Below are 21,020 nucleotides of genomic sequence, written 5' to 3'. Positions count from 1 at the left end.
TAACAGCTTCCGCTTTTCGTTGACTCGGAGTCATCAGCGTGGAATACTTTGTTTTCTTAGCTATCAAGGCAGGTGTTTCGTCTAGACCTGTCGACGTTGCTGGCTGGGTGGCAGGTTGAGGCGATCGCAAAGCATTCTTAATCAGTTATGCTGCGCATTCTCCCCGTTAAGCGATCTGTTGATTGCTCCAGATGCATCCTCAAAACGTGGTCAGGCAATCCCGCTTCAATGACTCTTTGTTTGGCAAAGAGCAACACCTCCTTCCAGTCGTTGCCGTGGCAGAGGTTATAACATTCCACGATGAAGCGTTTTTCAATTTCACCGATAGAAACGCGTTTCCTTTCAGCACCTGATTGAAGAATCAAGCGAAAGGAATAAAGGCCTTAAGAAAATTGCTTCTGGGCGGGAATGGGAACACTTATTTAGTTTCTAGTCATCCATTTCTCGAAACATTTATAAACATTACATACCAGCCGAACCTTTTACCTTTATTTGGTTACGGAAATATCCCCATGTGGACACACACTCTCTTTGGTTTGACATTGATCCGTCATCTGTTGTCCGCATTGTCTACAACGTTCTTCCAGAACTTTGGCGCTACTTTCAAAATCGAACTAGACGTTCTAAGAGCGCTTACTCGGGCTTCGTACCGCAGTATCAAATCGTACTTGCCGAAAACGCGTTTTGGACGCAATAAAAACAAATTAAAGAATCAGCATATTTTAGCACAAGAGTTACGCTTAGATATTTACTATTCAAGTTACTTCGTCGAGTATTCTCCTAATCCAAGTTGTGGGTTTAAACCATTTTGGTTCAAGAATGAAGCACAGCTGTCTACGCATTTAAGGAGAACTTGTTTGCAAAGAATTTTCCAGGTCTTTCTACAACTTATAGCGATTACATTGTACATGCTAGCAGAAATTATACGAAGTTCGTTTACTGGTCGTGGCGATCCGAGCAAATTGTGCAGCTAAACATCTTTGCCGTGTTGCGATCTTAAACCCCTTTCAAGAGCCACGCCACATGAGATATATCGATCTCTAATCGAACCACATCGGCCTTTCTACAGTGGCTATCGGCACTATCACTGTATGAATACTCAACTAGTGATGGACAATGAAGGACATATCCACTTTGTTCAGGCTGGATTCCTAGGAAGCATGCACGATGCGGTTTCCTTCCGACTGATGGAACCTATTGGTCCCGGGCGCAACTTGGATCTACCACCCAATGCAAAGCCTTTTTTGGCTGATAAGGCGTATCCAGATGGTGAGTCACTATTGACACCCATAAGAGCTGGCCAGATGCCTTTTTTAAATAACAGAGACAGAAGGAGAGCACGAAGGTTTAACACGCTCTTGTCTAAGAGGAGGGTAAAAATAGAACACGTTTTCAACGAAATAAAAGCCTACAAAGCGATAGGCCAGATTTAGCTTCACCCATGCTGGCTCATGCCTGTATGCGTGGAGTTAGTTGCTCTTTTATCTGCAAGAAGGGTGAGACTCTTCAAAACAGTCTAGAAGATACGGCGAAACGTCATTTCAACAGTTCTCCACAAATGGGCACTCGTTCTATTTACGTACTGAACTGTCTATAGACGCTCAGTAATTTTGAATGCTTAAACGAAATTAGCTCTTGTTTGGGCTCGTTTTTGCATGTGCACATAGTCGTCCTATAACCCTAATTTTATTTGTTCTTGTCATCGAATAACAGACATATTGCAGTTGCTGTAGCTAAGCAAGCAAATCGCACGCAGATTGACTTGTTGGAGAACTTGCAGCTGTTTACCTGGGCTAACAGTTAATTGAAAAATATTAAGGTTTTTTAAGAGTCGCATGATGGTCAATGTCCTTTTTGGGGATTGAATTATCCAGTGATATTTCTTAATCCAATAAGTGAATAGTCAACGAGACTTAGCCGAGTTGACTTTCGCTCGTAGAGAACGATGGTGAGTAGCCTAATTGTTTTAGCAGGCATTATAAACGATTAAGGACGTATGCGCGACAATTTTCCAGTCGACAGATTTTTTTAAAATTATTAACGTAGTTACATAATCAGTTATTTGTGTCAGAAATGCAGAACTTGGGGGTCACTGACTTCGTTTCAGAGATTAAGCGTGTGGAAAACTACCCTGATTTTGACAAATTTGCACACGTAACTCAGCATGGTCTACAAGGGTTTATAATTAAAATATCGAAGGTGACTGAACGGAGGCAAACGATCTTAGCCGTATTTATAAAACAAATAGATTCCATGTTGCCGTGCGTCTGTTCAGTAATAAAACAGTTTTTTTTTTGTTTGTTTGTTTGTTTTTTGAGACTTAAAGAACTAGGTGCGATTTGTGAGACTTGGAACTGTACTGTTTTGAATGGCTGTGCTGTTTTTCTAAGGTAACTCTCCACTGTGCCTTTCATTGTATTTAAGTCATAAAATTAAGGTTGCGCTGTCCTGTTAAATAGCAACAAACTTGACCCACTTTTTACCATCAGTTGCATCTATCTTAAAAACTAAGCCGGTGACCCCATATTTTTTTATAAAAATCTTTTTATTACACACAGAATTTGCAATTTCGCACATGCATTCCGCTTTTGCTGTTGAATATTTTTATACATTAAAAAAATAGGGTCACGGGATCAGTTTTTGAGATATTAGCTTCAGATGCTGTAAGCCACACAAAGAACAAGTGGACTGGAATAACTTCTCCAACAAACTTGACAATAGGGAGGGTCTGTTATACTCTGGCGGTTTAAGCCAATTTTGAATGCCGATTTGCGGGTACATTCACATTTATCTGGCGGTTTGCGGTTAAGAAATTATCGTGCGGTTGCGGGAAATCATAAATTTAGTTTGCGGTTTTCGTTATTTTTTGTGTGTTTTTTAGGTGGTCATTCAAACAACTCGAGCACTCTGTGTTTGTAAGCAGCCCACTGGACATCAAACTTTTTGTTCGCTGATTTCTGAATGTAAAGAAGTTGTTCCGTTCTGTTAACAGATTGATCATGATAGTCCCCTCAATAGGGTTCATCTGAGAAAACGCAATTCTTAACGTTGACCAAACGGATCACGGCGTTTGGGAACAAAAAAAAAGTCCCGTCCTAAAATCAAAGCAAACACAGTCTTGAAGATCAGAAATGTGCTTGTCAAAATCAGGCACTCGCCACTGTCACTATAATAAATGTATATGAGACAACGTATTTTTGCGATCGCCGAAAGAAAAAATTCTACTCTTAGTCTATCTGGCTTATTTTCTCAGTTACAAAAATCCAACAGTTTTCCTTTTCATTTCTTTTTTATTGTAGTTCCGCATCAGTTTTTGACCCGGAAGTCGCTTCACTAACACCTCCGCAAGCGGCAATGAATAGTACAGCGGTTATTTCCGCTCTTGTCATCGTCGTGGTGATTGGATCATTAAAGTGTAACGCTAACAAGACGAAGCTCATTGTTGTCGTACTGGAGAGAAGGAGCACGAACAAAGCGTCCTCTGTCGGGATAAACCTCGCAATAGAAGCCGCCAAAAACTCTCCGGATTTGAAAGTTTTCCTGGACAAATATGAGATAGTCATAGGTGGCCCTTATCACACAAAGGTACGTTTTGTAGAAGAAAACGTTTAATATCTATAGGCTATTGACCACCCCTAAGGTCAATATGGTTCAGTTGGATATTTGCCAAGTTCTTTAACTGCGTGTTTATATGGAACAAGACGTAGGCTTTGAAGCGAGAAAGTTATGCCCTCCAGAAACCTTCGATATTAATCGCTATAAAAGGAAGCTGCTGACATGCAACTATGAGAGATAGAAAGAGAGGTAAAATATTAGGAAGAATGGAAAATTGAAAGATGGCAGCTTGAAAACTTGCAAAATTACAAGGGTTTGTATGAAAAACCACTGCAGCTTCCTGCTAAGCTTTAAGGTCCATAAAAAGTTCCTCTTAAAGGATATAAACCTGAACTTGAAAATTTATCATGTAAGCTTATTTGTGAATGTGTTTAGTATTTCTAAGTGATGGATTTCCAATGACTAAATCAGTGTGTTCTTGGAAACAAGTCACGCGACCAACTGTTACAAGGGGCCTAAAGGCTTCCCTTCAAAACTAACATAACTCGGAAAACAAGGTTGAAGAGTTTTGTAAGTAGTCCAAAAACTTCAGCTATAACTTACAACAAATGCTTTTTTGATAAATTGACCAGCTCATTTACAGACAAATGGGAAAAAACTGTTGTATTTTCACCAGTATGGCAGTTCAAATTTCACGGAATGGAACGTGATTAACATCTTTGAAACTCTAAATGTCAAGGTAATTCCTATGTGCGTTTAAAATATGTCAAACGTGTTTTAACAATAAAAAAACTACATTTATGAAAGACAATGGCACCCAAAGACAACACAATAAGTTGAGTGTATTATTAAAATCTGTTCCTCAACAGGGGGTCCCAAGCTACGCTTTTTTTTTTCTACCTTTGCGTTGCAAGATAATACACAGTACAATGGATCACGCCCGTTGATTCTGCTCGGTCCTAACACACCCAGCGAAGCCTCCTCGGTATTGAATGTGGTACGATTTTACAGGAAACTCATGGTAAGAAATGAAATAACCAAGATTATAGTAACGGAGTGGTGATCTCTATCTATAGAGCATAGATATTAGTCCCAAAACCTTTTCTCCATTCCGACGCTGTTTCAGCGTTTCAAGTTCCAGCTTGAGCCACGCACATCCGAGTTGACCGAGTATCATAATAATAATAATAATAATAATAATAATAATAATAATAGTAATAATTAGTGAGGGAATCCAACTCACCAAAGGCGGTTTTCAGTGGAGCCCTCCTAAATAAAAATCACCTAAAAATGACATAAATAAGAGTTACCTAATATCTAATATCTTAATAATATCTTACCAAAAAAGATACTAATAAGATACTAATATCTTCAAATCCAAATCTTGATATCCAAAGAGGATACTAATATCTTATCAAAAAAGAGCCCAGGTTCTAGTATGGTCGTGACGTCCCTTCAAGAATGACATTTTTAAAGCAAAATGAATTTTCTGCTGAATCTACATGTTAAACGCGTACCCTGGAACCATTTAAGACCTTTGCAGACAACAGTAACTCTCCATTTAATCCATTAACCTACAATCAGGCTTTTTGTCAGGCGAACGGGCTAAGGGCAAACAAAAACGCCAGATGCATTCATCGACATTTACTTCACGAGTCGTCTGCCGCCCCTTGGCTGCTTACCTGTCATACGATAACTGTGAGCCAATCAGATTTCACCGGCAAATCATGCTTTTCCTTTGGGCGCTTCCGCTCACTGGGATTAATTGGCAACCGTACTCAACACGCCCCCTATTCAGTGGCGTTACTTAACTTTGAGCGTATGTCGTATTGTTTTTCAGTTTCTATTAGTCTCGTAGTGGTCACCCCACCCATCCTCCCCTGTTTTCTTTATTTCTTAGCGATAGGGTGGGTAGCGGAGAGGTTTATTTCTCAGTTTGTAGATTCTATGATTTATCTTGTGTCTTCGGCTGTGGAAATAAACTTCTCTCTTGGCCAAAAGCAAACTGTGTTGATTATGTCTTGTTAGCGGGAACAATTCGTCCGGTTGCTAGAGCGAAAGCAACAAAACGCGAGTAGTATATGGCGCTTATATGGGCCGTAACCAATCAGGCGCCGAGAAAGACAATAAGCTATTGTTTGGAGAACAATGGATTTTATTGTTCTCCAAATCCAACAGTGTCAGTTATTTTTCAGCCAATCAGGAGCCGACTTGAAAATTCAAGATGGTGGCGCCCCTGAAAGTGCGGCCATGTTGGAAAACAGCCCACCAGCCTCAACGGAGGACCTGGGATCGGTCTTACGGATTTCCATGGCGACACAATTGTTACAAAATCGATAAAATACTTAAAGTGTCCGGCCCCAAAACGCACAGCTGCAGAAGTCCTTGCCGCGTCCGCCATGATGAAGACTGAGGAAAATAGGTCCGAGTTCCACCTATATAGGCTACCACCAAGCGCGATGGGACGATGACGTCATCGGGAACCAATCGGACAAGACCGCGACGTCAGCATACATAATGAGATACCGGCTTCCCAGTACGCCTCTCTTAAGGAGAGTATTAAACCTTGAGATCTCTGCGTGATGTCATAACGTTAGGGATTATACCTTACATAAAACAAAATGAATAGAATTAATAATAAAAAACTTACCAATTTCTGAAAGTCTTCCATGTGATTGGTCGTTGATTTACTCCATCGACAATCGAAAGCGAGATGAGAAGACTGTTTTCCGTGCTTTCTTTCTCATATATGTGAGCCTTGAGGGTTCAGCTACGTTGTTCTCCAAATCCAAGATGGCGCCGGTTAGTTTTCAGCCAATCAGAAACTGATCAAAATTCTTGTTTTTCGGCCATTTCAATTTCAGGAGAAAGAGAAAACAAACGGCGGTTACAAACATAACAAACGGGTTTCGCATGGTGTATTAAACTTGACGTTTCGTATGCTACATCATAGCGGAGCTCCGGCGGCCCGAAGGGCCGCCAAGCGGAGCCCCATACTCATATAGGAAAGAAAAGGAAACCCATGAGTTGATTTTCTGATGGTTATCACGGCTAGCGGTATTGCTCGTGGGCGCGTACGCACGACGACGACGGCGACGGCGGAGTTGCCCAACATGGCGGCCATACTTCAAATAATAGGTTGACACAGACATGCAGCCTTGGTTTACCGTGTACATCCTTGATATTAAACATCCATGTTATGATCAATTGACACCTGTCAACACAGGGTATCCGCTGACCAGTATCACATGACCATATCGCGGGCTCAAGTTTACAGCTCCTCGAGGTCACGTGTTTTTTCGAAGTTGACCGCTGACCAATTGCTGGTTATCGATTGAATCGCGGGCGCATATTGGGTTAGCTTGTTGGAAACAGGGCAGGATTGTTCGGAAGCCGGTTTACGCTAACCCAGGATTAAAAGTTAATCGAATTATAACTTTTTCTTCCATTCAAATGCTTTTTGCTGTTTTGTTTTTTGTATATGGTGATTATTAAAACTTAAAACAGAAGGCCAAACAATATACAGAAACCTCACCACAAAGTTAGAAAACTCCAATCAAAATTCTATCTTTTTCTGGGTTAGCTTAATCGGGCTTTGAACAACCCGGTCCAGGAGCTACGCTTTTAGGCTTGCCTAAATCTATATATTACATCTTCAGAAGTGACGCTTACAAAACATGACAAGATTTAAAAAGACTAAAACTAAAGCGAGGTATTGGTAACTAGCTAGACAACAATGAACAAAAGAAATTACATCCGGTGTGAAATAATAAAGAAAGAGTTTTTCCTACCGACGTTTTCATTTAGGGCGGGCTTTAAGTCCCGTATTAACAATGTTTCTTGATTTTACACTGTAAATCACATTGACCACTTGCTGCTGAGAATCTCATTATGGTCCCATTTGATGTTGTGACGGGTAGAAGTTAAATGATCAGCAACAGCGGAGGCTTGACCAACTTGAGTGAGAGCTTTGAAGTGCTCTGTCTTTCTTTCATGCGATCTTCTTTTGGTTTTACCGATGTAGAAAACATCACAATCCCAGCAACTGGCTTTGCAGACAATCTTCGATTTCTGCGAGCGGTTGAAACGATCTTTGTAAGGAAAGAAAGACAATTCTGCGAGTGTTCTGAAAAATAACCTACGGTTAACAATTAAAATTTTCAACAAAATTGAAGGGATTAGTTTTTAAAGTAATTAAAGTGTTAAAAGGCAGCACTAAAATACACCAAAAAAGAAGCAAAACAAGGATGGCTAGGAATGAGAAATCTAGCTTAAAATAGTCAGAGTTGTGTCTTGGATTAACCATGTAGTTGCTAACAATCAACAAGCGTTAATTAATTAACTTTAATTACTAACCATCTTTTATTTCTTTTCAACAGGTGACATACCTAACAACCACTTCTGAAGTGAGCGAACTCGAAAATAGTTTCGGATTTACGTTTGCGCCAACAGCGTTCACATTCAATGCTGCAAACTTTCGACTGATGGACTACTTCAAGTGGAAGAGAACCGCGATCGTGTATGATTTCCTGGATACAGGAGGACTTTATGTGAAGGTGGGGCCTAAAATACATTAAGCATCAGTTAATAAACCTAATAATAATAGTTCGTTTATTACGAATTATATGATATCAAAGTATTAATAGGTGAAATAAATAAATAACTAAATAATTTGGTGGTAGACGTAGATTGATATATTATGATTTTGTCTTAAATAGTGATCATGACTCTTTTTAATCTTAAGCCTAATATTCTTTAGAGTTCCGCTTGTTCTGTTTCAGCACGGTCTTACCAAACATTTTTGATATTCATTCCTTGAATGGCATTCATCGAGTGAATATCGTGTTTTCCATCGTTCACTTCGAATACTAGATTTCATTTACATGTAATACTCGACGCCATCCTCTCCCTTAACTCGCTACTCTTGTGCTAAAGCTTCGAAACTAACCTTCTGAGTTTGATTGTGTAGATTGCTGTAATTGGGTCAGTGTTAAATTAGCCCGCTGTGTCATTTTAAAGTATAATTACAGGATAATTACCTAACTCGGTTTGATAGGTATACGGCGCAACAATGGCCGAGCGGGATGAACAGCAATTCATACAAAGCAGGAGCTATATATATGTCATAGAAATAACGCAATGGAATAACAAATTCGTTTATTTCATGGTGTGACTAAACTTCACTCAGAATAGTAATTGCGAATTGTTCTTCATATCAACTTTCAGGTAGTGGGTGATCTTATAAACCATCCGGATTTAGATATCATCGGATTTGAAGCAATTAATACAGGTTTGCTGGGACACCAAAATATAAAAGAGGACATCACAATAAAGCTTAACAAACTGAAGGTAATAATTCACCCTCAAGACTAATCCCCCACACAGGCCTAACGTAGTCCATCTTGGGTATTAGATCACTCCCGGTTTCGGAAATCCTAGGACCGGAGAGACTAGAAATAGCCAGTCCTGTAACGCAGAGTTTGCTCTCGTGGACCGCCAAAGCAGCTCTGTGGTACCATTATACGCGAAAGAACTGGGTACCATTGCTAAAATTAATCTGAGAGGGATTACCTTGAAAATAAAGCCTATTTTATTATATTTTTTCATCCTCTCTTGCCTCGCTTGAAACCACTTAACTAAACTGAAGTAAATCAACTTTGTTTAACAAGGATAGCACACGAAAGTCTAGCGACTGACAAACCTGGACTGCTCCTGCACTGGACTCGAGACCAAGCTGGTCAGGCTAGCTAGAGCCCTTGCCAGGTCATTGCTTTGTGTTTTGGGCAAGATATTCTTATCTTACAGTGCCTCTTGAGGGGCATGAATGGTTACCGACCAATGTAATGCTAGGGCTAGCCCCAGCCATGCGATGGACTAGCATCCCATCCAGGGAAGAAGAGAGTAGAAATACCCCTGGTTGCTTACCGAAATCCGGGATAAGCCTCAGCGACATGGACCACTTGGCCCATCATACTTTACCTTTACCAGTGAATCAATCAATCAATCAATCAATCAATTTATTTATGTCAAAACCCTTGACAATAAGTAAGAGTATAAGAAAATGCGTAACATAAAGTTATCTACTTCCACTATTTTTCGTGAAAAAATAGAAATGAATTTTAATATGGACTTTTAATTAGGAATTGGACGCTAAAATATTTCTGGGCGAATTCAATAAGAGGGGAGCTGCTCTCGTGCTTTGTGAGGTGAGTTTTTTTAACAGTGTAACTTTAACTTGTCTAGTTATTACCGTCCAACCCTAAAAAGCAAATTAAATGTCAATGCTTTTTTTCATTAACCATGGAGTGATTCGAGAACCGTGGAAACAAAATATAAAAATCAAGTCCAGAGCAAATTGTTTTTGGCTGAAAGTTATCAGAAATAGAATTATAGTATCTTTCACTCAGCTATATTTTGGGCGTCTGGGCATTATCATGTATTTTTGCAGTTGTGATTAGCTTAACAACGATGTTGAAACAGGCGTCAATTACAGGTGTTCAAGATGGACTTGTATGGACCGGAGTTTGTTTGGATCTTGCATCCGGATGCCGGAACCATAGAGGACTGGTATAGGCTTGCTGACAACGAGAGAAAAACGAATAACAAGACCGAAACTTGTACCAAAGAGCAGTACCAAAAAGCTGCTGATGGAGCCTTCATATTCGAGAAGAATATCTTATATCGATCTGATGAAAATACAACTACTGCTTCCGGTCTGGTAAGAAGCATGTGTGGACACTTTGTGAGGGATAAACAACAATATCATTCATGCTAGGTTTAAGGAGATAATAATTCTTAGGCCCCGTCCACACGTATCCGGATATTTTTTTTCTTTCCGTATTCAAAAATTTCCCCGTCCACACGTGGCGTATTCAAATCGAATTCGCATGTCCATACGCATCCAATGGTATCCGGATTCACTCTAGAGAAACGAGGCCTACACGTTGTGCCGCCATATTGGTTTATTGTTCGGTAAGAGACTGGGCACGATTTTGCTACGTCATCGGATTTTTACCGTCCACTCGTTATCGGATTCATTGCGGATTTATGTTTTTCCACTCTGGGCCGGGTTGTTCGAAAGCCGGTTAACGATGACCCAGGATTAAAAATTAACCGAAGTATTAATTTTTCTTGGATAAAAATGTTTACTGCTTACGTTTTGTGTAGTTTGAGCTTAGTCAAGCTCAAAACTGAAGGATAAACAGCATAAACAGAAAACATCACCGAAAAGTTACGAGAGCGGATTCAAAAATATCCGAATTCGCTGCCTAATTCGGCGGATGCGAGTGGACGGAAGCCGGATCCGGAAAGAAAAAGTTGCCGATTCAAAAATGTCCGGATACGTGTGCACGGGACCTCGGTACGAAAAGTGCCCGCATTATTTAAAGACGGCTCTGTGATTAGGCGGAGGATACCGCTTCAGATTGCAAACTAAGAATTAAAAGCATTTAGTTTAGGGACGGAATACCTCTTAGCTTAGGCAGGGAAAACCGTGCGGCAAACTTCGGATCAATAGCGATTAAAAAAATATATTTCAATTTTCAAGCTATACTTAATGATTTGTTCAATAACAGAGCATGTATGCGGAACACTATTACGCGCAATGCGTAAACACGTTGCAGGTAACTGCTAATTTCTTGGTTATTTTTAATACAAACCAGACACTAATGTTTGGTAGTAGTGCCAGACATTCAGAATATATTTTTCACCTAATAATATACATGAAAAATTACTCGTCTCTGATTGGCTGAGAGCAGTGCAGTTCAAGTGTAACACCAGTGCAAATTACACATCGAAATTATGGTTTATGATTGGCTGAAAAACTATAGATTTTCCCGTAAACACCTCACTCTCGGTTAATAAGTAGTTAATTATGTATGACTGAGAAAATTCCGAATGTCCACCGTTCATTTGCACTGTAATGCAAATTGATCATTTGCGTTATACTGTTTTGCTCTCAGGCAATCACAATGAAGTAACCTTCTTGGTCATATTGTGTAATTTTTTTTTTTCAGACATTGAGGGAAGTCTTCAGTAAACCAGAAGTGAAAAAACTCAGGGACGACTCAGACAAGATCGAAATGGCAACAGCATTTGATACGATGTGGGCCATCACACTAGCCTTGAAAGAAGCTAGCACCGCATTGCAAACAGCCGATAAGCCACTGAAGTATAATGTGGAAGAAAAAGTTGGTAGTTCCGCGGTAACTAGGACTATAGAATCAAAGCTCCGTAATGTGAGCTTTGAAGGTCTTACGGTAATTGCTTAATTATTTGCTTTTCTAATCCTCTGATTCCCATAGCGGAGCGGCGGCGGAGAAGTGTTAGGTGATGACTCAAACAATGACTGTGAAAAAGACCAACATTTTAAAGCGAGTTAGGTGTGTAGGCCCGGGGGGACTCCCATATAAAAAGGAGGGGGTTGCTCGTCGGAAATTTTGAAAACAACCCCTGAAAGGTACCATGATCTTGTTTTTTGGGGGTGGCTTGAAATCTTTTTCATCCCCAAGAGGTACCAATTGTAAAACAACACATTACCTCCTGTTAATTTGTTTTCGATTCAGTGCCCTAAATGGTACTGCAAAAGCTTCCGCTGCTGACCTTTTGATGCTGGACACCCTAGAGAAGTACCAAAACCGCTTTTTAACTCCTAAAAGGTACTACGAGCAGCCCCGTTATTTTTATTTGAGAGTTCCCCCAGACCACCGTGGGGTGTATAGGACGGTACTCGCCAAATTCCAGCATGCAACGGTCACACCTACCACTTCACATTTACCCTGAGGGCACTCCCTTATATGGGCTATATAGGTATATGCGGCACCAAAGGGTAGGGTTTTTCAGCCATTTTGATTATAAATAGGGTATCGATTTTGGCCATTTTGGTCATAAATAGGGTATGGCTATTGCACTCTTAATCTAATTCTTAAATTAACTATGTTTTTTAGAGGAAGCTACTTTTTCATCATTATCGATAAGACCATCAACAAAAGCCTTCATAAATTATGTTTGGGGCAACTGTGCCAGCCGCAACGGTCATAAATAGGATATTAAATTTTTGGTCAGGTCATAAATGGGGTATGGAAAACCACAGATTTTGGTCATGAATAGGGTAAGGAAAGGTTTTGGGAAGCGGGCCGCAGACCCTAAACATTATTTGTGGGAGTAGCTCCCCAGGACACCCTAACCCCATAGATAACGGTTTCTTTTTGTGTTTTTAGGGTCCGATATCGTTTACTGGCAATGAGGAGAGGGAAGGAATAATATTAGTGAAACAGTTCCAAGGTACATAGCTTTCTTGATAGAATGTTTTCATCTCAGAATGGATCCAATTCGGTTTCTAGCTCATTCATTAGACTGGCTTTAAGTTGACTGTGGTAGGCGCGGTAGCCTGGTGGTCAGCGCGCTCAGTGGACTCCTGATCGAGCGGTCTGGGTTCGGGTCCTAACCAGGGTCATTGTGATGTTTCTTAGACAAAACACGACTCTCACACAACCTCATTCCCAGGCTCTCTATCCTCTGCCTCCCTTGGCCGTTGGAAGAAGAGAGAGCCTGGGAACGAGGTGGACGCTTACAGTGCCCTGCATCACCAGCTGGAGTACAATAAATTTAATGCTGAAGGTAACCCTGCGATGGACTAGAATCCCAGCCAGAGGAGTAGAAATACTTCTAGTCGCTCAATGCTACAGAAACCGGGATAAGCCCTAATGGCTTGGCCTGCTTTACCTTTTTACATTGACTGAAAGTAATGTATTAATTTGGTTTTCATTTACTGTGAAAAATGTGTTGCTAATCTATGTGCGATATGTACATGTTGTCTCGTGTAAATTAGCAGTAAATTCCTTTGCTTGTCCTTTGCATTTCTGGAGTTTTAATTGGTCAGCAAAACTCCAGCTACACGCTATAACCAGTCATATCCAGAAGTCCATCACCAGGAGCGTGCAACTACCCCATATTCCTGTCACGGCGTTTTCACAGACCGATGTATCTTCAATTTAAATTTACTGCGAATTCAGACCCCCGCAGGAACCTCAGTGACCAATTACAAGCACGGACTTAAAAATAAAGAGGGAATTAGCGTATTTTATTGTTCTATTTTTATTTTGTCGACATGTCTACCTGAGGCCGTCATTTTCTTCCTTACTGATGCGCGCTCATATAGACCAGAACTGAACTATTTCGCGGGAAAAGAAGCCTAAAAATAGACCGGTCTGTAAAAATGCCGTAACATAGGCTTAGTATGGCAGTTGCACGCTCCTAGTGATGGGCTCCTGTCATATCTCATTGAGCAGTAGTAGCTTATCTGGATGATTTTTTTTCTGCTTTGTCCCTTGTCACAGATGGTGGAACGAAGCTAGTCCCAATTGGCCAGCATTTTACAAAACAAAACAAGTTTGAGCTGTTTGAGGCCACCAAGAACTCTTTATGGAAAGGTACAGAAAAGGTGTTACTATTCAATGGGACTTTGTTCGGCCAATGAATACCTCACATAAAATCAGCTTAAAACAGAAAAATGACAAGTCTTACGCTTGTTCTGCAGTGGCAGTAGGTATCTTCGTTTTTGTGTCGTCGTTTGCAAAAATGTAACTTGGAATCGACCAAATTCTCGTTTCGTGTAGAACTTGGGCTAAGCTAGGTGACACATTTTGATCAGCTTCTCTCAAACTCAATAATAATTCTATAGTAGTTTTTCTAGTAGTGTTATGGCTACATTCGCATCTATCATCATGTCAATAACAATTCATCAAGTTTAAACGAAAGAAATCATAACCGTGACGGTGTTTGGATATCGATCTGCGCTATCTCTTTAACACATATTCTTACCTTTTTGTTTCTCCGTTATTTCGTTTGAGTTGGCTTCAATTGTAAAGAAATATCACGCACTCGTTTCAGTGTTTTACCACATTTCTAAACACCTAATGGTTCGTCAAAAATCTGATTCCACTCCGCGTCACAGTGTTTGGAAATGTGGTAAGATAAGATCTCTCTTGTTTTATCTATTACATTAAAGTTGTCCTTACACAGTCAGCTGTATAGCAAGGGACATACTGAGTTAATCCAGAATAGAATTGTTCTAGATATTCTTGGAATTGTTAAGCAAAATGTGGTGTCCTCCGGGTTGTTGTGTGGTTTTTTTTTGGTGGAACGTTCTTCAACCACGAGCGAGCGAGTTTTTGAGCGAGAGCAGAGTCATTTACCCTGGTTTGTTTCATGTCTTAGCTGTGAAAGGTTTAATGAATTTACCCTTGTTTATTGAAAATTGTGTTCACATCTTTAGAAGTTCGTGAATACCTAATCAGCTCAGAAATAACTAAAGCAATACAATTATCTACAGTACACTTCCCATGACAAAAATGAGTGTATAACAGAGCTAGAATGGGAGATTGCCAAGCCACATGATGCGATAGGATCCAGTGATATTTCAGATGTTTATACAATTAAGCCCCTTCTCATGTTTTCTACCCACTTGTTTTAAGAAACTCTAGTAAAAAATGTTTTAGATAAATTAGGCGGATAAACGACATAACTGAAATTTGTATAAATTCTTTGAGTTTCTCTCTTTTAGATTAGTAAACTAAAAATGAAATTTATTACCTTGCCATGCATACTTTCAGGGAATAAGCCACCCAAAGATCGGTCAGTTCGATATCAGGAATTTATGATGATCCCGTTACCTGTTATAATAGTCATGTGGCTTATGGCAGCTGTTGGAATCCTCTGTTCTTTGGGTTTCCTGCATTTTAACATCAGCAATGGAAAGAGTAGGTAAGACATTTACCGTCGAGGCCGTGTACTGATACCGTAAATTCTCGAAAAAGCGCCCGGGGCGCTAATTTCAAATTTAAGAGAAGACGCGGGGGGTGCTTATTCGAGGGGTCGCTTAATCGAGGGGGGGCGTTTATTTAATTTTTCCCAAATCGTGCACTGACATGATCATTTTTTTAATAAATCATCTCCACGCAAACAACAACATAAGGTCTTTATCGACGTAAAAATCTGATCCTAAAATTTACATCGCGGCACCATTAGAAATTCACGTGGTCACGAACTGAAACAATATACAGATATAATACTACAAGACGAAAACTATACATCCTTTGCCGTCTCATCACCCGTCCACAAAATAGGGGGAGGGGAGGGGAGTGCTTATACGAGGGGGGGGGGGGGGAACGCTTATTTTAAATTTTGGCCGATAGGAGGAGCGCTTATTCGGGGGCGCATATTCGTGGTTGGGGGGAGGGGGCGCTAATTCGAAGATTTACGGTATATGCACAACAACAGAAACTGATTTGTTTAGAAGAGATTTCCAAACATTGAAAACCAGCGACATAAAGCCCGCTTTTGGAAAATACCCTTTAATTACATTTGACAGGAAAGTCATAACAACATACATAAAGCCTCCGCAGTTCAAATATGTGAACTTTCATAAATTAACTTGTATCTTCACTATCTACGGGTATATTACGAACTAGCAACGTGATCAACTGCCAGTTGGCTTGATAGCTCAGCTGGTAGAGCACTGCACCGGCATCGCAGAGGTCATGGGTTCGAATCCCGCCGTTCAAGCCTCAATTTTTTTTTTAGGCTTGAATTTTACAGTTGCTTAAGTTTTGTATAACTGTGATGATAAATCATGTCTTCACATCTTTCCACCCAGTTGAAGTATATAATATTTCATATAATGACTTGTATCATGACAAAATGCTTATCGATACTGACACCAATTTAGTGCTAAAACTGGCTACTCTTTCAGTTCATGGTCGTGAACACGTTTGAAGTAAAATCTATTCGTAGTTTCTCAGTACATATTCATCCCTGGAAAAGTTATTATCCGACCTTCTTTTTGTCGCCCAATGCCCAGCTGATGACCAACCACTGGCGAAGAATAAATCTCTTTTTTTCCTCTTTGCAGAATCATTAAGATGTCATCACCAAATCTCAATAATATTATTATTCTGGGCTGTATGCTTTGTTACACCTCAGTCGTTTTGCTTGGTTTAGATGCGAGGATCCTTTCTTCAGATGAGTACGGAAGCAATTGTAATGTAAGATATAACTTTTTGTCGTTTGTTTTAAAGAAGCTTCCAAATGACTATCGGCCAACTAAAGCCAAAAAGCACCTAGCCAATCATAAGGTAAGGAAAGCTAACTTTATTTTAAGTCGTCAACGTGGGGAGTCGTTGCTTAATCTCCCGAGCCAGGGGCTCATGACAAAAACGCACTACTATTTACATTAACATTACTACTTACAATTACTATATTCGCTAAGATAAAATCATAGAAAACGCAACAATTTTTTTTCTTTACACGTAGCAGCCACTGCGTTTTGATCAGCGAAACCTAATTGCGTGTGAGGCGAAGATAGGTCTGATTTTGCACACATATGAAATACGAGACGGAGAACCTCCTAAACTATCTTACAGAACGTTAACACTTAATTTGGTCATCAGGCTCGAGCTGCAGTGCTTTCTATTGGATTTTCCTTATCATTTGGTGCCATGTTCAGCAAAACCTGGCGAGTACACAAGATATTCACAGCTGCCACGACCAACAAAAAAATGGTGAGATTGTGAACTATAGGGACACACTCACTTGGTAAATACTACATAGTTTAATTTCATTAACACACACGACAACAACATACGCGGGCGAGGAGACCAAAACATATGCATAAGATTATTCTTGCTTGATTTCTCACCGAAATCAGCCTTATAAATAGCTTGGTGGCAGCAAAATGAACATGTCTGTTTACAGTTGGATTAAGCTGAAGCAGGATTATGTAGAGTACGATATAACAACTTTCTATAGTTTGAATGAGCGACCTGAACACACCGCGGTAGCATCATAAACCTTTAGACAGGAGCACATGTCGCTTCTGTCAATAAGTCCTGTCTCATAAACAGTGAAGATCTGTTTGAAACATTCCGATTTAAACTGTATGTTTGATCTCAAGTAAATGCTTCGTATCTGGAACCGCGAACGCCGGAGATCACTGTTTTCATCTATCCTCGACCAGCTGTTAAAGAGGGATGGTGTATATTCGAAGTCAACCTTTCATTCAAGAACATACGGTATCAAAATTTCGGCTACGGAAGGTGTGGAAGTGTCCATGACATCTTGCCTTTTATGTTTTATCTCAGGCCATCAAGGATCTTCACCTGCTTGGTATTGTGGCAGGCTTGCTAGCTGTCGATGTGGTGTTCTTGTCATACTGGATTGCAACTGATCCGCTCCAAGCCAAAATACTGACATTTGAACATATGGTGAGACATTTACAATGCTCTTTACTTACTTTAATATCTGCAAGATCGCCTTCTAAATCATTGAATGTTCCAAATTAAAGAGACTCTATCAAAAACAACTTCTCTTTTCTCGACACACGCGTTTTATGCTTCTCGTATTTACCAAGGCGCATTAAATGTTACGCATATTGTGCGTCTTAAACGTAATATATATTCGTCTTAAACAAATACGAGCGGAGCCATTCTAGTTTCTATGGGGGCTAGAATATCTTAAGTTTTCAAATATTTTCGCTTGCACACGATTGGTTTAAACACGTCACGTGACTGAATAGCTAAAACTGGGGAATATCCGAGTAAAATTCAACAAATTTCTAAACCGCACGTGTTACGAAAAAAATAATTGAAGGATAATACACACAATAGCCTCCATTTGGCACAGAAATATGCTCGGATATTTGTCCTTGGACATTATCTGTTCCTGAAAGCTCACAGTTCTCCTCGAGTGCTATCTACGCTCTCGGAAAACTGTTTGCTTCTCGGAACAGATAATGTCCGCGGACAAATATCCGAGCATATTTCCGCGCTAAAGGGAGATTATTGTTTATCTAAGTCAATGTCATAAAGGAAGAGAACGCATCAAAAACGTTTCAGATAGTTTTAGAGTGAGCTTATTACGACAGTCAAATTACCTTTTAAAGCCGCTCTCTGTAAAATACCTATAATCTTGGATTATCTATCTGCAGATCCGAAAGAGCGAGGACATTATTATCATCCCTGTGTTGTACCAGTGCACTTGTCAATACAAAACGTACTTCCTAGCCGTTTTATTCGCCTACAAAGGCATCCTTCTGTTATTTGGTCTGTTCTTGGCTTGGGGGACACGTAATGTTAGCATTCCTGCTCTGAATGACTCCAGGTACATCGGGATGTCGGTTTATAATGTGGCCGTGCTGTCCATCATTGGTGCTATTGTGGCTTTTGCTATGGATGGCTCGGTGAATTATGAAGCTCTATATGCCATTACGTCATTGTGTCTGATCGTGTGCACCAGCGTTACTCTCTTACTCGTGTTTGTGCCAAAGGTAAGAATTTAGTCCAGTTCTGGCCCTCTCTCTTTCACGCAACGCTGAAGCATATTTTTGCGTGAGAGAGAGAGAGAGAGAGAGAGAGAGAGAGAGAGAGAGAGAGAGAGAGAGAGAGAGAGAGAGAGAGAGAGAGAGAGAGAGAGAGAGAGAGAGAGAGAGAGAGAGAGAGAGAGAGAGAGAGAGAGAGAGAGAGAGAGAGAGAGAGAGAGAGAGAGAGAGAGAGAGAGAGAGAGAGAGAGAGATCCAGAACTGGACTAGCAAGGATTAAATCTGAAAGCTAGCCACAAAATAAGAACAACACCTCGGGTAAATTAAATGTTCCATCTTTTGGTACAACAGAAGAATCGCTGCTTATATTTTTGGGATTGTCTGTGAAAAGTGTACGATTAAAAGATGAGAGATTACTTAGTTAACAAAATCTAAAACTTCATTCGATGTTCTGTTTTTTTTTTTTTTCTTTTTTTTTTTTTTACTTTTAGATTTACCAGTTTACCAAGAGGGACGAGGCAGTCAATGCCTGTGTTAACCTCGACCTAATAGAGGGGCAGATTTCATCCTGTAAAGCAACCCAAACTGATTGGGATATCCCAGAAAGCGCAGGTAAAAAAACAAAACTCTTACCCGCAATGAGATTTTTCCTTAATTTACTCTCTTCTGAGCGTAGGCTCACCGCAAACCCCCATGATACAAATCTTGCCCAAAATATCCATTACTTTTAGCAATGAGCGATGATGAGTGGAAATTGATGGTGGTATGAATGAAGGTTGGTGGAGATAAAGATATCTGAGAGGCTTCCAAAATTTCTAATCGAAATATTTTTGTTTCTTCGCTAGGAGCCGAGCCTATGACTTTCCAGGCAACAGTGCATTGTTCTACCACAGAGTTACAGCATATTCACGGAGAGTAGGCCTTTGAACAATAAAATAAAAAATAGCGATAGCGTAGGGGTAATGAACGTAACGTCTTATCATATAAAAAAGATCTGACTGTAAGCCTAACCGGCCATTCTATTTTACATCTGCCAACCCAACTTGGCATCCTCACCCTCCCTTTTAGGGATTCCTGGAAACCGCTTTCGTAGAAAGAATAGCAGAAATCCCATTTCCGCATGAAAAACCAGGCCATTGCATTGGAAACCCCTCGAGAACGCCAAAGTTCTAATAAGAAAACCCTCATCAGCTTCTAAATTAAGCAATACCCCCGCGGACTTGCAATAATACATTACATCACATTTCGTCCTGAGGGATTTCCAGGGTGCGGTGCAGATTTAAACTGGAATGACCATAGCTTGAAGCGACTAGAGCCATATTGTTACTCCATCACGATGCTAGTACCACATTGGCCGAGGTTAACCCGCAGTTATCTGTCAAATATAACCATGAAAACTTGTCGGTACCCATTTCCCATTTATGCTTTTTGAGATTTTGAGGCGATTTTAGAGGTTAGAATGCCTTCTTTCCCTCTAACTTGTACTAATTCATGAATTACTCTAGTTACCCAAGTTAGCAATTAGCCAATCAGAAGCCATGACTACTGTCCTGGTTTCCTGCGATATCCAGTCATTCAGTTGACCTAATATCAACGGGCGTCTGGCCGTATTTAGTCTGTTGAATTCATGATCGAACTTCTATGGCACGCTTTGCTAGCACATCAGGTTCCTTTGACCTAGCCATTTTATAATTCAATCTTACCTACCCCAATTTGGAATAACTCCCCCAGACGATATCAAGTCACTGACCTGATATGATCGGAGAGGTATTTACAAGTATCGCCAAATTCTAGTATGGTAAATACCTAGTCGTTTCTTTCCAGTACGCGTCGGCGGCATACATCAGTATCGACTACATTAGTATTGAATTGTATGGAGAAGCAACCATTGGGGCCTATGTCGATGACCTTTGAATAGTGGCAAGGGTTTTTCCAAAATCAGCAAGTGACGCTTTCCATTTGTAATTCAATATCCCGAAATTGTTTTAGGGTGATGAGAGACTGAAAACTGGTAAATTTGGCAAATGGTGAGGAAATTTCCGCCGTTCCGTTCCCGACGGAAAAAGAGAACTACCTCTAGAGGTAGTCTATCATTTTCAAATGGATTTTCCATAAAATTACTGTTCCATTTGACTGTCGACCAAAAATTTCA

General features: G+C 40.2%; 2 protein-coding genes and 1 non-coding gene across 3 annotated transcripts; all 3 read left to right on the top strand.

Annotated features, from left to right (window-relative positions):
- Positions 1–7,874: 7,874 nt before the first annotated feature.
- LOC149098442 (uncharacterized) lies at positions 7,875–9,818 on the top strand. Its single transcript, XM_089276690.1, has 3 exons — positions 7,875–8,111; positions 8,782–8,904; positions 9,696–9,818. The coding sequence occupies exons 1-3, from the start codon at positions 8,040–8,042 to the stop codon at positions 9,816–9,818; spliced, it is 318 nt and encodes a 105-aa protein (XP_089132816.1). The 5' UTR covers positions 7,875–8,039.
- Positions 9,819–9,999: 181 nt separating this feature from the next.
- Positions 10,000–20,216, top strand: LOC149098440 (gamma-aminobutyric acid type B receptor subunit 2-like). Its single transcript, XM_089278351.1, has 11 exons — positions 10,000–10,273; positions 11,571–11,813; positions 12,774–12,837; positions 13,893–13,985; positions 15,168–15,318; positions 16,466–16,598; positions 17,004–17,114; positions 17,694–17,816; positions 18,539–18,877; positions 19,360–19,480; positions 19,714–20,216. Exons 1-11 carry the CDS (start codon positions 10,058–10,060, stop codon positions 19,785–19,787), a joined length of 1,668 nt encoding a protein of 555 aa, XP_089134477.1. The 5' UTR covers positions 10,000–10,057; the 3' UTR covers positions 19,788–20,216.
- Trnaa-ggc (transfer RNA alanine (anticodon GGC)) lies at positions 16,047–16,122 on the top strand. The gene has a single exon. It is a non-coding gene; the product is annotated as a tRNA-Ala (tRNA).
- Positions 20,217–21,020: the final 804 nt, after the last annotated feature.

Source organism: Orbicella faveolata, unplaced genomic scaffold (genome assembly GCF_042242905.1).
Source record: "Orbicella faveolata isolate gen_17 unplaced genomic scaffold, um_ofav_v1 contig_46, whole genome shotgun sequence".
In the NCBI taxonomy this organism is placed as follows: domain Eukaryota; kingdom Metazoa; phylum Cnidaria; class Anthozoa; order Scleractinia; family Merulinidae; genus Orbicella; species Orbicella faveolata.
This window is presented reverse-complemented; position numbering and strand designations above follow the sequence as displayed.